The sequence below is a fragment of the Callospermophilus lateralis genome, chromosome 18 (assembly GCF_048772815.1).
Source record: "Callospermophilus lateralis isolate mCalLat2 chromosome 18, mCalLat2.hap1, whole genome shotgun sequence".
NCBI lineage: Eukaryota > Metazoa > Chordata > Mammalia > Rodentia > Sciuridae > Callospermophilus > Callospermophilus lateralis.
The window spans coordinates 64,724,240-64,748,641 of NC_135322.1; the positions used below are offsets into that span (position 1 = coordinate 64,724,240).

At 64.0% G+C, this 24,402-nt stretch overlaps 1 protein-coding gene across 1 annotated transcript in view; it reads left to right on the forward strand.

Moving 5' to 3' along the window:
- Window positions 1–3,366: 3,366 nt before the first annotated feature.
- The window catches only part of Jph3 (junctophilin 3), a 48,083-nt gene continuing 27,047 nt past the window's right edge, over window positions 3,367–24,402 (forward strand). The window contains exons 1-2 of the mRNA XM_076839169.2: window positions 3,367–3,748; window positions 19,174–19,951. Coding sequence (XP_076695284.2) covers window positions 3,367–3,748; window positions 19,174–19,951 — 1,160 coding nt within the window. The remainder of the gene's footprint in view (window positions 3,749–19,173; window positions 19,952–24,402) is intronic.

A 24,402-nucleotide genomic window follows, 5' to 3' on the forward strand; every position in this document is an offset into this window, starting at 1 on the left:
TCTCAATGGTCACCTCTGCTGTCAGAGTGAGACCACAGCCGTGAGAAGGGCATAGCCACGCTCCAGCCAAGCTTCACTGGTACAGACAGGCAGGGGCCAGATCTGCTGCCCAGGCTGCAGTTTGCGATCCCTGGCTTACAGCAACAGCAAACATTTATTTTGTTCAGAAACTTCAATTGTGACAGGTGTGGTGGGGGCTGCTTCGTGGCTTAGCTGGAGTGCTGGCTGGGGCTGGAGGACTGCCCAAGGCAGTGCCTGTCCTTGGTGCATCCAGCTGTGGGCTGGAGCTGCCTTCTCTCCCTGTGGGCCTGTCCATGGCTGCTTGGGCTGCCTTTCACCATGCGGACTCTTGTAAGTTCAAGTGTCCCAGGAGCGCAAGGTAGAGGCTGTGACTGCTCATGAGTTACGATCTGAAGTCACACGGTGCCACCTCTGCCCTCCTCACAGCCAGCCCAGGTTCACCCGGTGGTGGAATGAGTGTCAACACCACACTGCAGGAGGTCCTGCCTGGAACCGCCTCCTCTTGGTAGACACAGTGCAGACAGGAAGGCCTTGGGTGACTGGAGACGGTGGCTAAGTTCTTTGAGCAGGGGACTTTACATAGAAAAGCTAGGAAGCCTCTCTGGGGCTGCGTCCAGAAAGCTGAGGCCAGAGAGGCGCGGTTGGGACCCCGGCAGCCAGGCGTACGTCCTCTGCATCGCCATCCACTGCTGCAGAGGGGGCCCTTTTCCCAGCCTGGAGGGTCCATCTGGGCCTAGGAAAGAAGACTGTAGGCCCCACCACCTGTGTGAGGTGCTGCTGCCAGGCCGTCACCGGGCCCAGGCTCAGGGCCCGCGGAGCCCTGCGTGGGGCATAGTTTTTCTTGCTCCTGACTGTTTTCCGGTTGCTGGGTGGTTCTGTGTTTACAGCCCTGAGAGTTCCCTCCACAATGAAATCAATACTGCCAGCCCTGTTTTATGGGACAGCGATTTCCAGATTGCACAAGTGCCTCTCAGATCTGCGTTCCAGAGAATGGAGCCCGCCAAGCCCGCCACGCTGGGGTTCCTCTGACCAGAGGGGATGAGGGAGGGTCTTTGGAGGCAGGGCGGGATCAGGACTGTAAGGTGGGAGCGTGCACACCGCCCGTGGGTGGAAGGCGCTGGCCAGTACTTGCTTGGAACTGATCGCCACTTCCCAACGGGATCTCAGTTGCAATCCATGGCTGTGTGAGGAAAGGCTGTCGCATCAGCAAAAAAGGTTGGAGATGAAATGGAAGGAAGGAAATGCAGAGTGAACTGAGAAAGATGGAAGGCTTTATCTCAACAGGGCCTGGGGAGCAGGCTGAGGCTGGGCACCCCTGGAGGAATCCTCCACCTCCTAGCAACAACAGCACCCTGCTCCCCAAGGCTTCCTAGGTGCCAACAGCCTGCTCCTTGAATTGTCACGGCAACCCTGAGGGAATCCGTATTATCACCATTTTATAGACAAGAAAACTGAGCTCAGAGATGTTAAGTGACTGTCCAAAGCCACACAGCTGGAGGGCCCTGAGATCAGGACTCAAATCTAAATTTAGCTAGGACAAGTATTTAGCCTGTTGCTCACATAGTCACAACATATAATTTTTAATTAGCACCAAACAGCCCTGAAATACTATTCCATACCCATTTAGATAGATAAAGTAAGCTGAAACAAAATAAGAGATAATCTCCAACGTCGGCCAGTAAAGCGCAGAACTGGACAGTTACACCGTGGGTGAGAGGTAAAAGGTGCTAGGTGGACTGGGGAGCAGTCTGGTCACTTCCAATAAGAGCCAAGGGCACAGGACCCAACATGTCTGCCTACCAGCACTTAGAGGGACTCCTGAGAACCAGAAGAGCCAGCTAGAAAGTGCACAAATGGCAGAAGTGAGCTCCCCACACAGCCCCAGCCGGGGAGGGAGGCCCTGTTCCCGCCCGCCTGGTGGTCTGTAGGGAGGGGCTCTGTGCCAGGACTAGAGGCTGAGGTGGAAGTCTAGGCGCTGGTTTTCTCCAAAGCTTCTTAACCAAAGGTGATGCCCCCCATTGGGAAGCTGGGTGCAGGGTCCCTGGCCAAAGAGGCTTGGAACAGCCTCCTCTCCTGCTCTGGGTCTCAGGGTCCACTGCCTGGTCAGGGAGCCCTGGTTGGCCTGGCTCACCTGAGGCTGCCCAACCTTAGCGCCTCTGCTTCTGCAACCCACTGCACCCACCGCTGCCATTTGCCTTGCCCTTACTAGCAGAGCTGGGGACCTGGGATCCTGCCTGCGAATTCATGGTCCAGGAAATGTGCTTTAAATCCGCCCCAGGAAGCTCAGATCCAAGAATCAGGCACCGTCTCTCGGTGGGGGGAGCCAGTGGAGAGCCAGAGTGGAGAGCCAGAGTGGAGACCCAGGGAGCCTCCCCTAAGCGCTCGGCCCTGGGGTGGGGGGTACCTGTGGCCAGGGCGCACGGGATTTGGGTGATTCTGCTCCAAAACTGTTCGTGTGGCCCGACTTTCACTAACTCGTGGGGGGAAGGAGCCCACCAAGTGCACGTTTTCTGGAGGTCATCGCGCGCCCCTCGCCTACACTGGACCGCAGCGGCTGGAAGGAAAAGGGCAGGATTGTTTGCCACAGGCAAAAGCCACCTGTGGTTCGCCGCGAGCCTTGCGGGTCCGAGTGGCCGATCGCGGCACCCACGCGGGCCGGGCTCGGGCGCCTGGCGGTGGCAGGGCCCGCTGCGCCCGCTCGGGCGGTGGCCGAGGGCGCCTTCCCGTCACGCGGTCGCCGCCCTCCGCACGCAGGCCGGGGCCGGGGGCCGGGGCGCCGCGCGGGACCCCCGCTCGGGCGGCGGCCGCGGGCCGGGAGGGGGCGCGGGGCGGGGCCGGGCGGGCGCGCACGCCGCCGCCGCCCCGGACCCGCCGCATTGCTGCTGCCGCCGCCGCCCGGCGGCCCGCGGCCCGCGATGGTGCAGCCGCCCGCGCCGCCGCCCGCGGGCCCCGCCGCCGCCCTCGGGCGCCCGCAGCGCGGCAGGGGCGGGCGGGGGGCTGCGGCCCGGGGCTGAGCGCGGGCGGGCGCGGCGAGGGGCTCGCGCCGAGGTGGAGCCGGGCCGCCGCCGCCCGCGGCCCCCCCGCGCCCGCTCCCCTCCCCTCCCCCGCCCCTCCGGTCCTGTCTCCAGCGGGAGCGCGAGACGCTGGTCAGGCTCCGCGGCGCCGCGGAAAATGAGCACTCGCCCCCGTTGACTCGAGTCGCCGCGCCGGCCGCGCCGCGCTGCCTTCTCCATTGCTCCCCGAAAAGCGAATCAAAACAAAAAGCCAGCAGCCAACCAAGACTCCGGCTCGTCGCTCGCCCTGTTTTTTTCACCGCCTGCGGGATTCGCGAGCCGCGTTACATGCATGTCCAGTGGGGGTAGGTTTAATTTTGACGATGGAGGGTCCTACTGCGGAGGCTGGGAGGACGGCAAGGCGCACGGCCATGGCGTCTGCACCGGCCCCAAGGGCCAAGGCGAATACACCGGCTCGTGGAGCCACGGCTTCGAGGTGCTGGGCGTCTACACCTGGCCCAGCGGCAACACGTACCAGGGCACTTGGGCGCAGGGCAAGCGCCACGGCATCGGCCTGGAGAGCAAGGGGAAGTGGGTGTACAAGGGCGAGTGGACGCACGGATTTAAGGGGCGCTACGGGGTGCGGGAGTGCACGGGCAACGGGGCCAAATACGAAGGGACCTGGAGCAACGGGCTGCAGGACGGCTATGGCACGGAGACCTACTCGGATGGAGGTAGGTGCCCGCGGGTCGGGATGGGGCCGGGTGGGTCGGGTCGGAGGAGGGACCCTCCCCAATCCCCCCTCTGTTTATCTCCAGGGAAGTTGAGCCTCTCCCTCCCCTTGGACTGTGGGCGCTCAGGGCATTTCTTGGGTTCTCTGGAGGCCTCAGTGGCCCTGGCTACAGGTTGCCCCAGGCCTGGTGGGGGGCAGCGCCGGGGTGCCAACTCAAGGGTGTCGGGGGCTCTCCAGCAGCAGAGCCAGGCTGAGGGCTGCTGCCTGGGCAGTGGATGAGCGCATCACCCAAGAGCAGGCCAGAGACCTGCTGGCAAGGCCAGGCTGGGCCGGTGGCCACCTCTGGGACCCACTAGGGGTGGAGGGGGTGGCTGGAGAGGGCCCACTTTGCTCCAACACTGTTGCCCCCCTGGTGTGGCTGGAGTCAGGTACCAGCTTCTCTGCTTGTTTTCCTGCAGTGCCCAGGGCCTCCCTCAGTTCTGATTCAACCCAAGCCAACGGAGAGGGAGACTGGGAGCGCTAGAGGGGGGGATGCCAACCCAAACCAAAACAGCCAGGCAGTAAACTTCTAGGTGGTTGGACGCGGGCTAGCACTGTCGAGCAGGCTGCTGGAGGGAGGAGGGAGGCCATCTGCTTAGCGAGAGCCCAGGCATCTCTCCTGTCAGTGGCTGAACCATTTTTACCGTTAGTCGGGGAATGGCTCTGGATCTTCATTCTCAGATGCCACCACATCCCGGACAGAGCCAGGTGCCGGAAGCCAGTGAACTGCCTGTAAGATGGTTTCTGTGCAGGAAGCCTTGGCTGGCTTGGCAGCTGCCCTCTTGCCTAGACTCTCCAGTACCCACAACTCCATGCCTCTGAGAAGCAGGGAGCCATAGCGACTGGTCTCAGAAGCCAGACCCAAACCCAGGCGGGCCCACCGCCCCTCCCCCACTGGGAGCTCTTGCCCCCAGGCGGCTCCCGCCTCCCTCCAGGCAGCTCTGCTGTTTTGCAGGCCTGGATGCCTGGGAAGGGAGTGAGACGCAGCAATGACTTGTGCTTCTGCCGGGGATAAAATCATGAGCGTGAGCGTCTGTGAGCTGGCCCTGCCTGCCTGCGCCTGAGTCTCCTGCAGGAAGCCCAGAGCTCTGCCCCTCCTCATCCAGGAGTGATGGAGGGCTGGAGAGTAATTATTATTTTGGCTTATGCAACTGAAAGGCAGGGCTCGTTATTACCCAAAGAGGAGGCGGAGTCTGGGCAGTTAATTATATAATGCTCCCGCCTGCCGACTCCAGGCCCAGCCCGGTCCCAGGAGGCCTGTGCTCTTGTTTTCATGGAGCAGGTCGGAGAGCCCCATGGCCCCTGGGCCTGAGGGCCAGGAGGGAGCAGGCAGCCCTGCTTCGGAGCCAGGCGTGGGCCTGTGTGTGTGTGGGTGCGCGCGCGCGCTTGCACACGCAGGCCTGGCAGCAGTTGTGGGTGGCAGAGGCAGGCAGGCAGGCAGGCAGGCAGGCAGCCTGGCGCTCCCAGCTGGACTCTGGGGGAGCCCAGGGCAGTTGTCGCCCCCAGGGCTCTGGCTGGACTGCTCTGCAAAACTGTCCTCCAGAGGGCTCCCAGTGAGTGGTGACTGCTCCAGAGTGTGCTCCGCGTCCTGGGGCAGGCCAGCTTCACTGGGCAGGTGGGAGGAGGTCTTGGCCTCTCCTTGCCTGGGACGCTGGTAGGGATCTCTTGGGGTGAAGTCATGTCCCCAGGCCTTGAGCAGCTCCGGTGGCCTGAGGAATTCTTTCCCTCATTGAGCAAATACCTCCTGGGCACTTGCTGTGACCAGGTGCTCCGGGCTGTGGGAACACACAGTAAGCCAGGATGGCCTCCCTGCCCTCAGGGAGCTTCTGTTTGGGGAGAAGAGTGGAGACTCCCTGGCGATTCTGCGGGGAGGGACCATCTGCTGGGCTGGCTGTGAGCCCCTCCCTGCGAGGTTGATGTGGGCAGGTTCTCGGGGCCCCCTCCTTGGGCTTTCCAGCCTTGCGCCCAGCCAGTTCCCAGAGTGCTTCCTGTGTGTCCTGCTTTGTCCTGCCCATTTTGCAGGCGAGGCCAGTGAGCCTGGCTGTCCACACTAGCTGGAGTCCTGGTCTCCAGTCTGGGGCAGCAGAGGCTCTGTTCGTCCGGGGCCACGCCCCCTTGTTCCCACCCCACCTGCCTGCCAGCCGCCCGCGTATCCACCTTGTCTCAAGGGACTGTGGTCCTCGGGTCTCCTCCTCCCTCTTGGCTGACCACATAGCATGAGGGAACATTGAGTTGACCCTCTGCCCAGGGTTGACCAGGCTCAGGCATCTGGGGCTAGTGCTCTGAATGTAGTCCCAACTTCTCATGGGAATGGAGTGACCACTCAAGACTTGCATGCCTGGGCAGTCTGTGTGTGTCCACAGTGGGGTGTGGTCACCTGCCAGAGCAGGGCAGGGGTCTTGCCGCCTTCTCCCTCCTGTGTCAGGGGCAGACGGAGCCTTCAGGAGGGAAGGGCCCACCGCCAGTCCACTTGGCTTTTGTCCAGGAGGTGGGAATTGGGGGCAGCAACTGCAGAGCTCCCGAACTTCAGCCCAGCTCCAGTGCTGACGGGGGAACGCGGCCTCATGGAGAATGCAGCAGTGGCGGGTGTCTCCCCCATCGAGCTGGGGCTGGTGTGGACTGCGCTTCAGCTGGGACACTCTGCCAGCTCCTCCTCCGGCTCACCCTCCCCCGGCTCAGGCAGGCGCTGCTCTTCAGTGAGCCCAGCAGCTCCCACCGCCTGCCTGCGTGGTGTGCCTGAGCCTGGGCGGCAGGGCAGACGCTCCCGCAGAATCTGCCACCTGGCCTTGGAGCCTTACCCTGCCTGAGCTCTGTGCTGTGGCCTTAGGCAAGTTACTTAACCTCTCTGAGCTTGTTTCCTCGGCTGGCAGAGGGCTGGTGACAGAGCTGTGAGTGGCCAGGAGTGGCCTTTTGTGTGCAGGTGGACCTGCAGGAATGCAGCAGGCACCTGTTGTGGGCCGTCCTTGTTGCCACTGTTGGCAGTGGTGCCACCGTGATGGCCATTAGAGCCACTGGCCAGGCATGATGGGGTGCCCTGCACACATGAGCAGGCTGCAGTGCCTGTGCCATGTCGGGCTCCCAGCTCCACACCTGCAGAGGTGACCCTGCAGGTCCCACCCTGGCTGGGGAGCCAGCGCTCGCAGTGGGGAATGTGGGGGAGGGAGGGCCGGGGGTCCATGCTCAAGCCACCTCTGTCCCCTCGCTCGCGTGGAATTCCTGTTCTTTCCCATCTCTCCTTCCCTCTGGGTGCAATGCCCAAGTGCAGGCCGGCTACCTCACCTGTCCCTAGGGCCCTGAGTCCCCCCGTGCCTCCCCGCTCGCTGGACGCTGTGCTTTCTGTGCAGGGAGATGTGTCTCCTAGGCACTGTGGGGACGCAGAACCCTGGGACTAAAAGTCACCCCCTCTGATCATCCCGCCCACATCCTGAAAGGTGTGAGTCACTCACACCCGGCCTCTCGCCCTCCTGCACAGGCCGCTCCCGGCCCAGACTCCTCACCCACACAAATCACACACACCCACAGCCAGACGGGCCGCCCAGGCGCCTGCGCACACAACACACCCGCCACAGTCCCCACCCCGCCCCAGCGGCCCTGTGCCCCCTCCCCGTGGCTGCACCCTCACCCCGAGCTCTGCTCCCTGCAGCCTGCCCGGGGAATTCCGCCGGCTCCCGGGTGGCACGCCTTGCTTCCGTGGGAAACTCAGCGCGCGGCTAGTGCCTGTGGAGAGAGCCCCGTCCTCCCCTCCACCCAACATGAACTGCCCACTGGTGTAGTGTTGGTGCTTGCTGAAGTCCAGACGCTTCCTCCTCCCAGGTCAGGAGGAAGCGTCCCCTGGACACAGACACTGCACCAGTAGATGCTCGTCCCACAGCAGAGCACGGAGCCCTCCCGCAGGCTGGGGGACGGCGATTCTCAGGGATGCTCCTCCAGCCACGGGTGGGGTGAGGCTCCATGGCTGAGGGGGGGGGGTGAGCAGGTGACCTCCCCTCACAGCTGGGAAGGGGGTTTGGTGAGCAGCGTCCCCTCTCCCAGCTCCTCCGCAGGGGCCTGCCGAGACCCGGAGGCAGTGAGTGGCGGGCGCTGGTGGGAGTCCCGGCTGAAGCCAGGCTTCAGGGTGGCAGGAGGCAGGAGCGGGCCCCAGCCGCGTGCTCTCGGGGCCTGGGGAGAGGGAGACCTGGGAGGCTGGGACCTTGCCTTCCTCAGTTCCCAGTCGACACGGCCACCCGCCTCGAGCTAGTGATTTGTGTGGAACTTTGTGCCTTTAAATGACAAGTACGTCCAGGTCTGTGAGTGCTAGGAGGGACGCCTGCGGAGTGTCCACGGTAGACCCTAGTGGGTCGCTTTGCCCAGGGCGCAGGGTCCTGGTGGGAGAGGCCACCGCCTCGGGGCTCTGGCGCAGCGGCGGCGGGCTCTTCAGGACCTTGGAGAGCGGCATTCCAGGCCTTCGCTGTGCGGTTCTCTGCAGGTGACCTCCTGGAGCCCACACACGTCCTCACTGGGGACCCCCTGGACCCTGGGCACTCCTCGCTGAGGACCACCTGGCCAGGACTTCCCGCGGGCGGGGCTCAGAAGTGTGCCAGGCCCTGCTGTGTCCGCGTGGGGTTTCCGTTCCAAGGAGCCTTGGCCTGTGTCCCCGACTGTCAGTCTGTTCTGAGGGGGCGGAGCGCCTGCCAGGTGCCGCCACCTCCTGGTGGACTGAGAGAGTGTCCCAGCCTCCCGCCCGCAGGCCTGGGGGCTTGAGGCCCTCCAGGGCCCTGGGCGGCCTCCGCTGGTGTGTGCAGGGCTCTGCGGTGAAGCAGGTGCCCGGCTGGAGGCCGCCAGGGAGAGGCACCGCTCCCCAGTCAGCACCAGTCCCCTGCCAGTCACAGAGGCCCATTCAGCACCGCCCCAGCCACACGTGGCTCTGTGAATTGAAATTCAAAGTTAAAGTGAAGCTTAAGGAGTCGGCTCATTGGCCACATTTCAGGTGCTCGGGAGCCTCTGTGATGAGTGGCTGCCACACTGGGCATCACAGACACTGACCCCTTCCATCATTCCAGAAAGGCCCGTTGGACAGCTGTGGCCTGGAGTGTGCATGGCATGCCGGGGGCGGGTGTGTGGCTGGTCCCTGCTGTGAGACCAACTAGTGACGTGGAGCTACACAGAGCGGTCACTCACAGGATTTGTGGAGTGAGTGGACATGCAAGTGGCCGTGGCCGTATCTGGCCACTTCTCTCACCACCGTCACCGCACATGTCCAGTTCACCGTGAGAGTGAGTCACGGCCTCACTTTGGCTCTCTTGTGAAGTCCCTGTTTTGTCGCGGGCTCTGTGGTTGCCCGTGAGAGACCCCACGTTCTGCACAGGGCCGGCCAAGCAGCGAGGGCTGCGGCCATGTGCTCCTGGTGTGGGCAGTGGTGGAGGGAGGGGGGCTTCTGATGCTGCTGAGTGAGTGGCCTTCTGTGCAGGTGCACAGGTGGCCTGCGGCCCACCATGTCCTCTCCCCGGTCCTCCATGTGGTGTGTCCAGGCGTCCGAGAAGCGCTCCAGAGTCCTCCTGGGTCAGGTCACACAGCTGGGGAACCTGGGCCCAGCCTCAGAGTCCTCCTGGCTGAGCTCGGCGGCGCGTGGTCCCTGGCTGGCTGTGACCATCGATGGGGAAAGAAGAAACAGATACCAGAACCAGGGCTTGTGACTTCCTGAGTGACGAGGGGTCTCCTTGCTGGACTTTGGGGATCTGTAGGACGCTCCACAGGCAGAGCTCTGCATGTCCTGCGGGAGCAGCAGCGGTGCCCAGGGCAGGGGAAGCCCAAGTCCAGTCTGGAAGGATGGGCATGGTCATCCCCAGGCCCCGGCCACTGACCTCTTGGAGGCCTTTCCTCTCTGCCTGTTTTTTGGCGTCCCTGATGGAGCACTGAAACCTTCTCAGGAATGCCGCGGGTGTTCACTGGGAGGCTCCCTGGCGCAGGCTCTCCTGGCCTCTGCTGCGGCGCCGTGCAGGGCTTGGGCAGGTGGAGTGCCCACCGTGGTCATTACCTAGGCCAGTGCTTGTCACACTTGAGTGTGTGTCAGCTGCTGGGAGGCGAGCGAGCGTCAGGACACAGATTGCGGACCTGCCTCTGACTTTCTGGGCCTGGGATGTCATCCCCAAATTTGTATTTCTTGCACGTTTCAGGTGCTGCTGCTGCTGGCGTGGAACCCCACCTTCAGCACCCTGGCTCTTGGCCAGAGCCTCCCGACGCCGACTGCGTGTGGGAGTCACCACCTATGGCCCCTGGGGGGACCCCAAGGGTGCAGAGTCCCGGGCTCCAGGGCACGCGCCACTGCGTGCTCCTGAGCTGCCCAGTGGTCGGGGACAGGTCTGTGACAGCATGCTAGTGTTGGTCTTGGCCATACACAGGTGGTGCTCACACTGGGCCCACTTACAGGTACTGACTGAGGTGGTCCAGGTGCAGCCAGGAGCTGGGTTCTTTTCTGACTCTCCTGGTGAGGCTGAGATCGAGGGCAGACGGAGGACCTCTGTTTCTGGGCGTGGTTTCTGCACATGGGCGCCCTCGGCCCTGGGGTCCATCCAGGACCTCTGAAGCCAGACGCAGAGAGGTGGGGTCCCAGTCCCAGGATTTGATAAAAGTGATGGGGCTTTCGGTAGAGTTTTAAAACTCAGGGTCAAGTGACTCGTGCGGTGGACACAGTGCTTCCTTCACAAAAGATGTGCGATGACGTTGACGTGAACCCCAGGTGTGCGTCACTGGGGTGCACTCAGAAAATCCTGGAGTCAGGAGGACCGCGGCGGAGCTCAGTGGTGGAGGCTTGCCTGGCGGAGCGGAGGTCAGCGCCGAGTCCCCAGCACCACACACACGCACACAGTTTCTGCAGAGCCTCGTGGCCATGCCTGTGATCTCCGACTGGGGAGGCCTAGGCAGCGGATGGCAGTTCAGGGCCAGCCTGGGCAACTCATCAAGGGCCCGTCTGAAAATAAGGAGATAACAAGAGTTGGAGTGTGGCTCAGAGGTAGAGCACTCGCTTAGTATGTGCAGAGCCTCCTTTCCATCCCCAGTACCCAGATAAAATCTAGAAGGCCAGGCGTGGCGGCACACACCTGTGATTCCAGTGGCTCCAGAGGCTGAGGCAGGAGGACCGCAGGTGAGAGACCAGCCTTGGCACCTTAGCACGTCCCTCGGCAACTTAGTGAGACTCTTTCTCAAAATAAAATATAGAGGGGCTGGGGATGTGGCTCAAGTGGTAGCGCGCTCGCCTGGCATGCGTGCGGCCCGGGTTCGATCCTCAGCACCACGTACAAACAAAGATGCTGTGGCTGCCAAGTACTAAAAAATAAATATTAAAAAATTCTCTCTCTCCCTCTGTCTCACTCTTTCTTTAAAATAAATAAATAAATAAATAAAAATAAAATATAGAAAGAACTGGGGAGGTGGCTCGGTGGTTAAGCTCCCCTGGGAAACCAAACCAAACCAAAACCAAAAATATATATTAAAAAGAAAGAGAGAAGGAAAAGAAAAGGAATTGGAGCCAGGCATGGTGACGCATGCCTATAACCCCAGCAGCTCAAGGGGGCTGAGACAGGAGGATTCAAGTTCAAGGCCAGCCTCAGCAACTTAGTGAGGCCCTAAGCAACTTAGTAAGACCCCGTCCCAAAATGAAAAATCAAAAGGGCTGGGATGTGGCTCAGTGGTTCATGCCTCTGGGCTCAATCTCTGGTACCAAAAAGAGAAAAGAAGTTTGAGGTCTCTGGTGGGCTGCTGCCCAGCAGCGTCTGAACCTGGGTCCTCTGAGCTCAAGGAGCCTCGGCAGAGCTGTTGCCTCTCTTCCAGGAGAGAGCAGGTCCCTGCAGACTTGGGGTGTTCTGTGCATTTCTGGGGGTTCTACTCCTTGAGGCCCCTCCACGACCCCCACTGGCACCCTGCGTTTTCCGCGAGGGCCTGACCCTGCCCAGGTCCATCTTGGTGTGCACAGCGAGTGGACGGCCAGGTGGGAAGCCAGATTCCTGGGGTGAGGCGCCTCTCCTGGACCCTCCCGCACGGCCTGCACCCGGGCACCCCACGGCCTGCACCCGGGCACCCCATTGCCTGCCAGCCTTCCGCAGTCGGGCCTCCTTCTCCCGCCTGCACCGCCCAGCGCAGCGGCCTGCGTGTGAATGTGGACTTGGTCGCTGCCCTCTCCCGCAGGGGCCGCCCCTTCTCAGGTGGCCCTCTCCCAGGTCTGCGTCCGCAGACCCCCGTGTCACAGGTGGGAAACGGAGGCTCAGGGAGGGAGTGGCAGGGGCGAGGGGAACCAACAGCACATGGTCGCAGGTCAGATCCCTGCACTTCCAGCCCCTGACCTGGGCTGCCGTAGGATCCACAGAGGGCCACTCGGATGCTGTCCCACCGCCGTCCTGGGGACCCCCAGCCCCAGAGGAGCGCCAGTCTCCCCCCAAGTCTGCTTCTGGAAATGAGAACTGGGTACCCAAGGCGGAGGTGGCAGGGGTCTTCCTGCTGGGAGACCCAGGAGGGGTTTCAGCGGAGGGCCTGGTGCTGAGGGAGGCCAGGAAGCCCTCCCAGGGGCTCTGAGGCTGGGCTGGTTGTGGCCTGTGAGGCCTACACCCGGACAGCTGACCGGTGGTATCTTGGTGACCTTTTTTGATGACATTTTTAGTGAAATGTAATTCACATATAAAACGGGTCCCTTTGAAATGTACAGCTCAGGGCTGGGAGGGTGGCTCGTGGTAGAGCGCCTGCCCAGCTCTGTGTGAGGCCTTCTGTCCCTGGCCTGGCACGGAGCAGGACGGGGTCGGTCTTGAGAGTCACACCTGTGCCAACAGCTGCTCCCCGTCTCCGCCCCTCGGGATGGGTGTCTGAGGTTTCCCGTTTGACCCTTCACGGGGACAGAGTCCTGGGGCCACAGCCCTGGGTGTCTGGCTCTTTCCTGAGCAGGGTGACTGGTACCACCCCTTCTGTGCTGACAGATGGATGTCCGTTTCCCTGGACATTCGGGTGGATTCCGCCTTTTGGCTGGGTGAACACCTGGCGGCCTCTGCTCCTTGGGGCCCTGGACCCGCCAGGCCCCGTGGGGACGTGGACCCGTGTTTGCTCAGCGGCTGTGCCCTTCCGGCCCCGCCTGCAGTGCGCTGCGGCCAGCCACCATCCTTGCCAGTGTGTCTTCGAATGGGCAGCTCCCACGGGGCTGGCGTCCATTCAGTCTTACTGTCGAGTCGTGGGGTTCTCTGCGGGTGGCAGAGCCGTGTGAGTGCCACAGGGCACTGAGCTCAGCTGTGTTGGGGCCCTTCTTGTCTGGCAGGGACTGCGCACACAGTAGGCGCTCAGAGCGTGTGTCGGGACAGAGCTGGGCTCACTGCCCTCCACTCCCAGGGAGGCCGGGCTTGGTGCGCTGCCGCACAACTCAGTTCTCTGGAGGTCGCAGTTGGCGCTCAGAGAGCCATGCTGTGGGGGAAGGAGGGCGTTTTATCAAGCGCCAGCTGTGTGCCCGTGTCAAGCTGGGTCTGGGACCGTGGTAAATATAGGGCCCAGGGCCGCTTGGGGTTGGACTGGCTGGGGCCGTGCCTGTCTCCGTTCAGAGCTGATAGGGCAGAGTAGGGGGCCAGAGGCTGGGGAGTCTGGGGCCTGGAGAAAGCCACTTCAGAAGTGACACTGGACTGAGGGTGGCAGGAGAAGTTGGCAGGGGGCGAGGCGTGGGTGGGGAGGAAGGACGGCAGCCCAAGTGGCAGGAGGGGCCTTCATGCACCCGCAAGGCAGTGGGACAGGACCCAGGCGCATGGGGGCAGACCCTCAGGCCTTCCTCCTCAGGCTGCACCAACCAGCTATGTTGTGGCCAGCGCGAGGACTGGCCAGCATGAGGACTGGCCATCTCGGGTCAGGTCTGAGGACATTACCTGTACCCCCAGGAGAATGCACAGAAACGTAGCAGAGGTCAGGGTTCTTTGGGGGCTGGAGGTGGCATGGTGGCAGTGACGTGAGGCCCTCACAGGAGCAGTGTCCTGTCAGCTGAGAGGCAAAGGGAGGGACATGTGAGTCCTGGGAGAGGCAGGATGGAGGCAGAGCCGGGAGACGGGGACGGTAGGGGACAGGAGGAGGCCAGGAGGCCGTGTGGAGGGTGCAGAGCCCCCGTCTCCTGGGGGGAGGCTGCACTGAGGGCTCCCGTCTCGCCTTTGAAGCTGTGTAGTGACCCTGGGAAGTCCTGGCGCCCGTCCTGGGGGGACGCTGAGGGGAGAGAAGCAGCCGCTGGCCTGCAGCCCGAGCACCCAGGTGGCCCACCGCAGGCCCCTCGAGCCCCAGGGCTTGGCTGTACCCTGGCTGTCCTCGAGCCACGGGGCACCCCTGCCTGCCTCTCCAGCCCTGGAAGGGCCCCTTGGGCTGTAAGGGGCCCTCTGGAAGCTAGGTCCCCGGCTCTGGGACCTGGAACTGACAGCAGGGCCTTCTCCCACCTGGACAGTGGACACTGGGTGGGACTGCAGCTCCAGGCCTCAGTTTGGCCTGGAGTCCCGTCCACTCGGTGCTGGGGGGAGATGGTCACCATAGTCCTGCAGAAGGGGGTTCAGGTGGCCCCGTCGGCATGTCTCAGGAATAGCTGCAGTGGCTGGTCTTGTGTGAGTCGGAGGCCAGCCTGCTGGGCCCCAGGCCTCTGCAGCCCTTCAGTGCCTCCTGCCCCAGGATGGTCAGCGCCTGCCCAGGCTTCCCCTGACACTGCCCACAGCCTCCAGAGTGGGCACTTCCATGGAACCACCCAGCACTCCCTGGTGTGGGGAAGAGCCAGGGCCTTGGGCCAGTGGGGTTCACCCAGACGTGCTGCAGGAAGGGGCAGTTCTCTGATGGGTGTCTCCGTCGCCTCTGGAGAGGGAGCCCAGGGCCAGGCCGTAACTAGTCAAGGAGCAGTGCCCTCCTCTTAGCCAGAAGGGCGTGGCTGGTGTTTGCGGGTGGCACAGTGACCTGCTTTCATCTCAGTCCTGACCTCAGAGTGACTTTGTCCTGGGGTTCCGTGAGGTGCTCATGCCAACAGGCGGCAGGTGGCCACGAGCTCCCAGGAGGACAGGACGCTCGGGAGGCCCCCCATCCAGCCCACCTCCCCACAGGGGCTGGCTGTGGCTGGGGGCACCAGGGTCAGCAAGGACCCCTCCCCTGAGGTGCTGAGTCGGCACAAGGGGCCTTAGTGGCCGTCCAGGACCCTGCCTGGCTGGCTGGACCCTCGAGGGCTGGCCTTCCTCCTCCCGCACCCCCCACAGCCTCAACCTCCCTATGGCTTGGGCCTCAGTGTCCTGGGAGGTCCCCAGGCAGTGTCTGGGCCCCTGGCCGGAGCCTCACTGTGCCAGGTAGCGGTGAGGCAGCGTGCAGAGCCTGGGGGGGGGCGGGACCCTGTCGCCTGGTCGTCTTCCCTGGATCTGAAGCTGCTCTAAGAAAGTATTGGTCAAAAAAGAAGAAGCAGAGGGCAGGATGCAGGCTTTGCTGGGATCACGTGGGGCACTTGGGAAGGGCCGACCCTCATGGCCGACGGGGCCTCTGAGGCTGTGGTCCTTGGTCAGGCCTCACCTGTGCGGCTCCTCACGTCTCTGGTTCCCAATGCCAGGTGGCACGGAGGTGACTGTGGAGGTGGCATGGAGGTGACTGTGGAGGTCCCGTGTGCTGCTCACCCCAGTGGGGTGAGCCCTGGGGTCTGGTCTTGCCTGTGACGCCCGCTGGCCCTGTGGTGGTGGTATCTGGACACTAGGCTGTGGCTCCTGGAGTGGCCGCCCTCCCCTGACCCCTCCCTGCCTCTCTGGCCCTGCGATGGTGACTCCCACTGCGGTTCCTCTGGGACCCGGGCCTGCTCTCGTGGCCTGCTCTTTCTGGCTTTCTCCCCTGGCCTTCTAGACACGGGGTGCTGGCCCCAGGCCCAGCGGCCTCCAGGTGTGCAGGCCTTCACACTGCCAGCCAGGCTCAGGTCCCCAGTCCCCGGCCAGGTGCAGACCTGACACTTGGTTTCTGCAGTTAAGGAGAACAGTGTCACTGGGGGTGCTCTGGCGGAAGTGTCCTTCGTCCCTGTCCACTGAGACCTTCAGCCCTTAACAGGGCCAGTGCCCAGAGTTTACGGTGAAAGACGAGCTGAAAACAGGGTGGTGCTCGGAGGCAGGTGGCCTGGGACTCCTGCAGCTCCCCTTCCCAGGACCAGAGTTTCAACCCGTCAGAGGTGGGTGCCTCTGCCGCGTGCGTGGAGCGGGCGGCTTGTCCCCTGTGGCTTCTGCTGAGGCAGGGGGACACTCAGCTGCTGAGAACCCCCTTCCTTGGCCTTCTCAGTATTGTTAGATCACAAAATCAGAGAGGAGATCCGCTGTGTTGACGGTCACACTGTGCCATCAGGGCCAGCACCCGGGCCGGCCTCGCCTGCGCTGTCCCGTCTAGAATGTCACCGACATTCTTCCTCTCCGTGCAGCTCCCCGCCTGGGACCCCCGCACGGATGCGCCTTTATGGTTGGCCGCCCCTCCCTGTGGCTCTTCCGGAAGCCCCTGGCCTGGGCTGTGCTGGTCGCACGTCGCCCCTTTCTCTCGCTTTCCGCCCTCATGTTGGTGGAGTCCACCGGCAGTGGCTTCTGAGAAAGGACTATGGAAGGTGAACCGGTGTGACTTGGTGACTTGGTTGATGGACTGGCGTAGCGTTGGGACTGGAAGTCACTTCGGCTCGGAGCCCGCGTGGGGCGGCTTTCCGCGGGGCACCGCTGGGTCGGGGTTGGCCGTCCTCCGCCCCTCGCTGCTCAGCCCAGCACCCGCCGCCTGCTTTCCTGGCCTCGGACGTCTGTGGAGTCTGCGTGGGGCGGCCCACCACCTCGTGCTGCGTGTCTTGCTGGGCGCTCTCCCCTGCTCGTGCCCGTGTCTGTGGACCCCCGCGTCCTAGTGGGTGTCTCTGGTCCTTTGCGCCTTTGCTCTCTGAGCCCCTGCGCGGGCCTCCGGGATGGTTCTCGAACTTGCTTGGCATCTTCCACCTCTTCCCTTTCGTTTTGGTTTCTGAAAGATCTAGAACTCATCCTCCAGCTTGCTCACCAGGGCTGAGCTCCGGCCACCCTCTCGTGGGTCCTGGGGGCTTCTCCCTCCGACCTGCTCTCTGCATCTTCTCGTTTGGGGGTGCAGCCTCTTTCTCTTGAGGGTTTCGGTCCTGGTTCCTTGATGTCTCCCCCCCAGGGCTTTTCCTGATTGTACCCACCTTCCCGTCCAGCTTTGCCTGTGGCCTCTCCCCGCGGGGGCTTCCTCCAGATGTCTGGTGACCTTGGCACAGAGGCTCTGGGCGTGGCCTTTGCCACTGGCCTGCCTTGGTTCCTTCAGGGGAGCCCTCCCGTCCCCGGGCAAGGCCATTCCTACTGCCAGCGTCCTCTCTTGGGCAGGCCTCTGTCCCCGTTAGCACTGTCCGGAGTCCAGAACTCCCTGCCTGACCCAGCCCTGGGATACAAATGACCAGCATGGGTGGGCCCACGTCCAGCCCCGCCTCCAGCTGGGACAAGTCCCACAGTGCTGGGCCACCCTCGCCGTCCTCCTGCCCCACACCCCTCTTCTCCTGCAGGTACCCAGCTCCAGATAAGTCCCACTCACGAGGATGCCCATCCTGGGCCCTTTGTGTGGACAAGCTGACCTCTGACCCCCGTCCCCAGCCACTTGGCAGAAGCTGGGTGCAGGGTAGGTGCCACTGCCTCTTGGTGCCAAGGGCTCTCGTGGCCTTTGTCCGAGGCTCTGGCCAGGTCGATGCTCTGTGCACACCTGTCCTCGCCCAGGTCTGGGCCACCTCATGTGGAGAGTGAGGGACCCGCAGTGTGGCCCTGCCCTCAGGGAGGTCAGGGCCTGGTTGAGCAGGAGGATGCACTTGGAACACCCAGGGGCCTGCTGCTGTCCCCAGCCCGTCTGCAGCCTGTACGGCGGCCAGCCCATGGACTGTGGGTGCTGGGTGAGGGGCACTGTTGGCCGGTGTTGTGTAGCAGGGGCAGGAGCTGCTCTGGCCGGGCGGGTTGGACGGGGGTGGGCAGCTTGGGTTAGAGGAGTCTGCAGACAAGGCTCAGGGACAGACAAGCCGGAGAGGTCGGCCGCGTTCTGATGTGGGGTGTGCTGAAGGTAGGGAGGTTCTGGGCCACAGTGTCAGGCTCCGTCTCCCCAAACCTCGAGGTTCTACTCTCTGGGCGGGGGTTGGTATGGAGGAGGTGGCTCGGGTGGCAGGCGGCAGGCAGTGGCGGGGAGTGTGGCCACCGCAGGTGCCGTGCCCTGCTCAGGCGTGGCACCCAGTGGGACCCTGCTGCCAGGATGACTGAGGACCAGCGTGGCCGGGCTGCATGTGGGCAGGCAGTGCTCAGTGACCTGTGGTGCAGAGCGCTGGCTCCTGTTGTGTAGATAGGGACACTGCCGGTCCGCGAGGCCTGGAAACTGGCCTGCGGTCACAGAGCCAGGCCTGCCGGGCCTTCTTACTGTGCGCTGGGCAGCATGGAGTTCGCCATCTTGACCTCTTCTCCCAGGCGGCCTTGGACTCCTGGCCTCCGCGGGCTGGCAGCGTTGCTCGCTGCCCCAGGTCTCCAGCCTGTGGGCGTGCAGCCTCGGGGCACTAGGTCAGTCGCCGTGTGGCACATCGTCCCAGCGATTTCCATCGCCCCAGGAGAGACTTCATACCCAGCAGCAGAAGCCCCCCCACCCGGCCTGGGCAGCCCCTTTCGACTTCCTCTGTGGACCACTGGCCTTCGGGACCCGTCCCTGGGCCCACTGGCCCTGGCCTTCTGTGTCTGGCTCTTCCTGCTGCACGACACCGAAGGCTCCCGTGGTGCAGGCCGTGGGCTGCTCCCCTCCTCACAGCCGCGGGTCCCTCGCAGGGCAAGCGGCACTCCCTTATCCTCGCCTCTGGACGTGCGGGGGCCTCCACCTCTCGGCTCCTGGGACAGAGCTACCGAGAGTGGGGCATACGGTGCCTCAGCCCTGGCCTCTTCGGGGTTGTGGGGTGTGCTGATGGTCACCTGGGGTCACCTGAGGACACACACCGCCCCACACACTGCCTTCTGCCCTGTCCCCACTGAGGCATCTCCTGGGTGCCTCCAGCAGAGTCCCTGCAGCTGCCCTGGGCAGGGTGCTGTGGCCACCCCAGGCTGTGGGCCCCTCCAGGGCCTCCCTGTGTGCTGCAGGCTGCAGGCTCACTCTGGGTCCTGTGCCTGGTTGCGCCACACAGTGATGCCTCTTTCCTGCCCCAGTCCCTAAGGGAGTGGACCCCTCCTGTGGGGAGCAGGAGGCAGGTGTCTCTGACGGTGGCCATCGGGGTGTAGGTGGTGAGCGCTCTGTGTTCCCTGGGCCTCCACGTGAGCCAAGGTGGGAGTGCAGGCAGAGCCGTCCCGCGGAGGGACTGCTGGCCTGTCCCCGTAACGGGGCGCTCGCTGCCCTGGGTACTGACCCCTCTCTCTGTCTCCCCAGGGACGTACCAGGGCCAGTGGGTCGGCGGCATGCGCCAAGGCTATGGTGTGCGGCAGAGCGTCCCCTATGGCATGGCGGCAGTGATCCGCTCGCCCCTGAGGACGTCCATCAACTCCCTGCGCAGCGAGCACACCAACGGCACCGCGCTGCACCCGGACGCCTCCCCGGCGGTCGCTGGCAGCCCGGCCGTGTCCCGGGGCGGCTTCGTGCTGGTGGCCCACAGCGACTCCGAGACCCTCAAGAGCAAGAAGAAGGGGCTGTTCCGGCGCTCCCTGCTCAGCGGGCTGAAGCTGCGCAAGTCGGAGTCCAAGAGCAGCCTGGCCAGCCAGCGCAGCAAGCAGAGCTCCTTCCGCAGCGAGGCGGGCATGAGCACGGTCAGCTCCACGGCCAGCGACGTCCACTCCACCATCAGCCTGGGCGAGGCCGAGGCCGAGCTGGCGGTCATCGAGGACGACATCGATGCCACCACCACGGAGACCTACGTGGGCGAGTGGAAGAACGACAAGCGTGCGGGCTTTGGCGTGAGCCAGCGCTCGGACGGGCTCAGGTACGAGGGCGAGTGGGCCAGCAACCGGCGGCACGGCTACGGCTGCATGACCTTCCCCGACGGCACCAAGGAGGAGGGCAAGTACAAGCAGAACATCCTCGTGAGCGGCAAGCGCAAGAACCTCATCCCGCTGCGCGCCAGCAAGACCCGCGAGAAGGTGGACCGGGCTGTGGAGGCGGCCGAGCGGGCAGCCACCATCGCCAAGCAGAAGGCCGAGATCGCAGCGTCCAGGTAGGCGGCCCTCGTGCCCGGCTCCGGTCCTCATGCCACGTGGGACCTCAGAGGTCCTAGGGGCCCGTGGGCAGGGTGGGGCAGGGACGCAGGCAGCGGGAAGGGCCAGGGCCCCCAGTCTCCCCTGGGCTCTTGTCTGTCCTGCATCTGAAAGTGTTCACTGTGGACTGTCGGGGGACGGTGGCTGCCTGAGAGGGGCTGTGGGGTGCCTGTTGCTATGCGGCTGCCCAGACTGGCACCCGAGATTCTCCATAGCTCTGCCACGGCCCCGTGGACAGAGCAGCCAGGAGGAGCTCAGGCGAGACTTGGTGCTTTGGGCCAGCGGCTTCCTGGCCCTGGCTGTGGGACAGTGAATTCCAGTCTGTGGGACAGTGAATTCCGGGCTGAGCGGGGCTGCAGGGCCCTGAGGAACAGGTCCAGAGGTGGCCGTGGGTGGGTGCCTTATGGACTCAGGGCTTCTCTAGGCGTGGTCAGAGAGCAGGTGCCTAGGGCCAGGGAGGACGCGGGCCTGCTCCTGGGGAGCTGCGGGGGCCAGTGTGAGGACCTGGCTGATCCCAGCTGGTCTGTGGGAGCCCGTGGGAGCTCAGGCACTGCAGGTGGTGCACCTGGCCCAGCGGGTCCTGGGTGGTGTCGTCTGGGCCTCAGACGGCGCCAGAGACAGTGCGCTTGCTTCCCAGGGCCCCGGCTTTCCTGGGACAGTGTCCAGCCCTTGGTGTCCAGGGAGAGCCTGGGGCTGGGGAGGACCTGCCTTCTCTGACCCGCCTGTGGACAGAGGGGAGAGACAGGGAGAGACTGGCGTGAGCTGTGGTGAGCCCTCTCCACCCCGGCTCCTGCCCAGCCTGCGGCACCTCTGAGGCTAGACGTGTGCACCTTCAGTCCCGCTGGCCGCCCTGACCCCAGGCCCATCTTCTGTGTCGGTAGGATCAGAGAGGGTTCGGTCCCACCGGGGTGCAGCAGGTGCCATGCAGTTGGATGGGCCTGGTTCCAGATGTGCTGCTGGGGGCTCTGGAGCCTGGCCCTGGGTGCGGGGCCTGGCTGACTCCAGTGCCTGCTTTGCCCGCGCAGACGTGGGCACCAGTGTGCAGCTTGTCACCCCTCGCTCCCCTCCAGGGTGCTCTCCCAGGCACTGCAAGCTGAAGGGTCTGGCAGGGAGAGTGTGGCTGAGGGAAGGGAGGCATCCGGCCTTCGCTGGCTGGGGGAACCTGCTTCGCAGCCTCTGGCCTCGGTCCCGTGGACCACGTCCAGTATCTCCATGGCTGCTGAGCAGCCAGGGCAAGTGTCTCACCCTCTCTGAGCTTGGACATGGTCTGGTGTGTGGCTGGCCCTGTTGTCATTGCTGATGTCATCTCCAGTCCTACTCTGGAGGCCCAGCAGGGGCAAGCGAGTCTGAGCTCCTGGGTTGTGACCCAGCGCTGCGGCGATGACCTCGGTCACTCAGAGGAGGAGGCGCCAACCTGAACTGTGGACCCAGAGCTGAGTTTTCCCAATGGGCTTAGACTTGGGGGAAGAGGGAAGACCAGAGGCCACTGTCCAGAGAGAAGCAGCAGGTGAATGGCGGGGCCTTGGGCTGGTGTGACGGCCACCCAGCCACCCAGCAGCAGCTGTGCAGAGTCTGGCCTGGGCAGACACGGTCACTGTCACTGCCAGCAATGACTGGAGCTGCTGGCAGGGCTGTTGGGCCAAGGGCGGGCAGCACCTTCCCTGGGTCCTCTGCAGACACTCCAGGACCTCCCTGGGGCTCAGTGGACATGGCCACAATGAGGGCAGGAGAAGCCCGCTGTCCTGGAGACCAGGGGGGACACGTGGAACTTGGATTCTGAGGTCGGTGCCATCACTGCCGTCCCACAGGGGGATACTGAGGCCTGTGCTGGCCCACAGCCAGCTAGGGCCCAGGCCGTGGCCGTCGCAAGGTGGGACGACAGGGCAGAGTCACAGGGAGGGAAGGGAGCCAGTGGCCACACGTAGCCATGTCATCGGTCCTGTCCAGGAGGCTGGGGGCCCATTTGCTCCGTGGGCCCCCAGACTTTATAGCAAAGGGTGTGAGGTGGAACCTTCCGGCAAAGTCAGTGAGGAGACCCAGTCCCCGTGGGGTCCCCCATGGTCGATGAGTGGGGCCCTCAGATGGCATCTCCTGCAGGTCACCTGCTCTGCAGAGGGTGGACGAGGGGTGATCCCCTGGATGCTCCTGGAGGGGACTCGTGGGGTGGTGACTGCGTGCCCTTGGGCACCACTCAGCACAGCAAGTGCTTGTCGTGACACAGCCTGGGGCAGGGACCTCGAGAGACCCTGCAGGAGGCTGGGTAGGGTGGTGTGGGCCGGAGATCCCGTAGTTGTGGAGGCTGAGGCAGGAGGATTACAAGTTTGAGACCAGCCTTGGCAATTTAGCAAGGCCCTGTCTTAAAAAAAAGAGACCTCGTAGGACCCAGCTTTGCCCAACATGCTCTCTGGGTTTCCCCTGGCAGGGGGAGAAGGACAGGGCAGGCAGGGAGGCCTGGACGCGCCCAGTGCCTCTGCTTCAGGGCGTGCCTCCTCTCTGGCACTGACCTTGCAGCCTGGAGTCAGCTGAACCCTGGGAGGGACCCTGCCTGCTCAGGGTGAGGGCCGAGGAGGTCCGGCAGGGGAGCAGCTTCCCCAGGCCTCCCCTCCCACAGGAGCAGCCTGGAGTGGCAGGTGCCTGGGGGCAGGGGTGGGCTGCGGAGGTCAGGAGAGTGCAGCTCCATGACGGTCCCTCCGTGAGTTGTGGCCAGCTGGTGTCCCCGTGTCCCTGACCAGACGCTGCAAGGTGTGTGCATTTGGATCAGAGGCGGGAGGGTGACTTCCCCGTGCCCTACGCTGCCCGGGCTCTCTGGTGACTGGGCTGGAGGAGATAAGACGCTGGAAGATGTGGAACGGGAGGGTGGCATCTTTGTTAGTTCCCATTAAAGTGACGCACTCACATTTCCTCGTGAAAGTAGGACTGTGACGGGTCTGTGTGAAGAGCCACTCGAGCTGTCCGCCTCCTCGGAAGCAGCTCGTTTTCAGACCTTGGTCCACGTGTCTGCAGGACAACAGCCCTGTCCTGCTGTGGTCTCCCTTTCCTCCCTCAGCTGTGGTCTGGGGATATTGTATGGAAACCCCAGAAATCAGTGACCAACAGTTGTGAACTGGTACTGTTCCCCGGGGTGCGAGCCCCTCTGGCACCTCCCACTCCATCCCACCAGAGGAGACGGCCTCGTCCAGGGTCTCCACGCGGAGTACCCCACCTGCCCGTTGCTCACCCAGCGGCCACCAGGTCGGCAGAGAGACCGCTGTGGCGTCGGCGTGTCCAGCCGCCTGGCCTTCCTGGGGAGAGCTCTGTTCACTGCCGAGGACTGGCCTCCGACGGTGGCCGCTTTTCCCTGAAGCTTCGCATGGACGCCTGGGAAGGCGCAGTGTCCGCAGGCTCCGCTCCCGTGGCTCGGGCCTCCGAGTTTGCCACACTAGTGTCCTGTCCTCCCAGCGCTCCCCTCTCTTGATGGGGACCGTCTGCGCTCCCTGTGCCCAGGCTCTTTCTGGGGCTCACTTGCCCTCTGACCTCAGACCCAGGAGAACCGCCTGCTTTACGCCTGAGCGCGAGGCCGTCGTCAGGGCACTCGTTGGGCCTGGCGGGTCTGCGAAGGCCAGCTTCGCCTGGTCCCTGGTGTCATGCCCTGCAGCGGTGCTGCCCGGCCTGGCGTGGTGCAGGCCAGCAGAGTCCTGCCGGTGGGCGGCTGTGGCCTGGCACCCTCAGAGACCGAAGCAGAGAGACGGGCATGTTAGAGTCCCGGGCAGCGAGGAGGTGGGTGAGGGGCTGGTGGGCTCCCCTCAGGGACCTGGCTGCCTCCGGGCTGACCCGTCCCAGCCACCCAGGAAATCTAGACCTCGGGCCTGAGTCTGGGGGCTGCTGAGGGCTGGAGCCAGTGCCCACCCACACCTCAGCACCCCTGGTCCTCGCCCTGTGGGCCAGGAGGACCAGCTGTCGGGTGTGGTTAGCTCAGTCACCGTCCCTGTCCCCTCCTGGGAGCCCATGTGCTTCAGACGGCAGCCCAGGGCCACTGCTCCCCTCACAGAGGCCTTTGCCTGGCTCAGAAAGGCACCGCGTCCAGGGAGCCCTGGGCCTGGGGGTGGAGCCCAGGGCAGCACAGGACCCACAGCCAGGACTCTCGCTTCCCAAGAGAAGCCATCGCCACTTAAAAGGCCCAGGGCTTGGACTGGTCTGGTGACCGGTGGGACCTTGTTCCCTCTACTCTGACCCCAAGCCCACCGGTTGCAGCAGGAGATGGCCGGAGCTGCTGTGGGTCAGCGCCAGGCCTGGGCCTCCCCCCTGCCCTGTGGCCTGGGCTGACACCAGCTGCCCCGTGTCCTGAGTTAGGCAGCAGGACTCCTGGCCTGGGGCCATGCAGCCTCGTCACTGTCATCTCCATCAACGTCACTGCGTCAAGCTGACCCCGTGG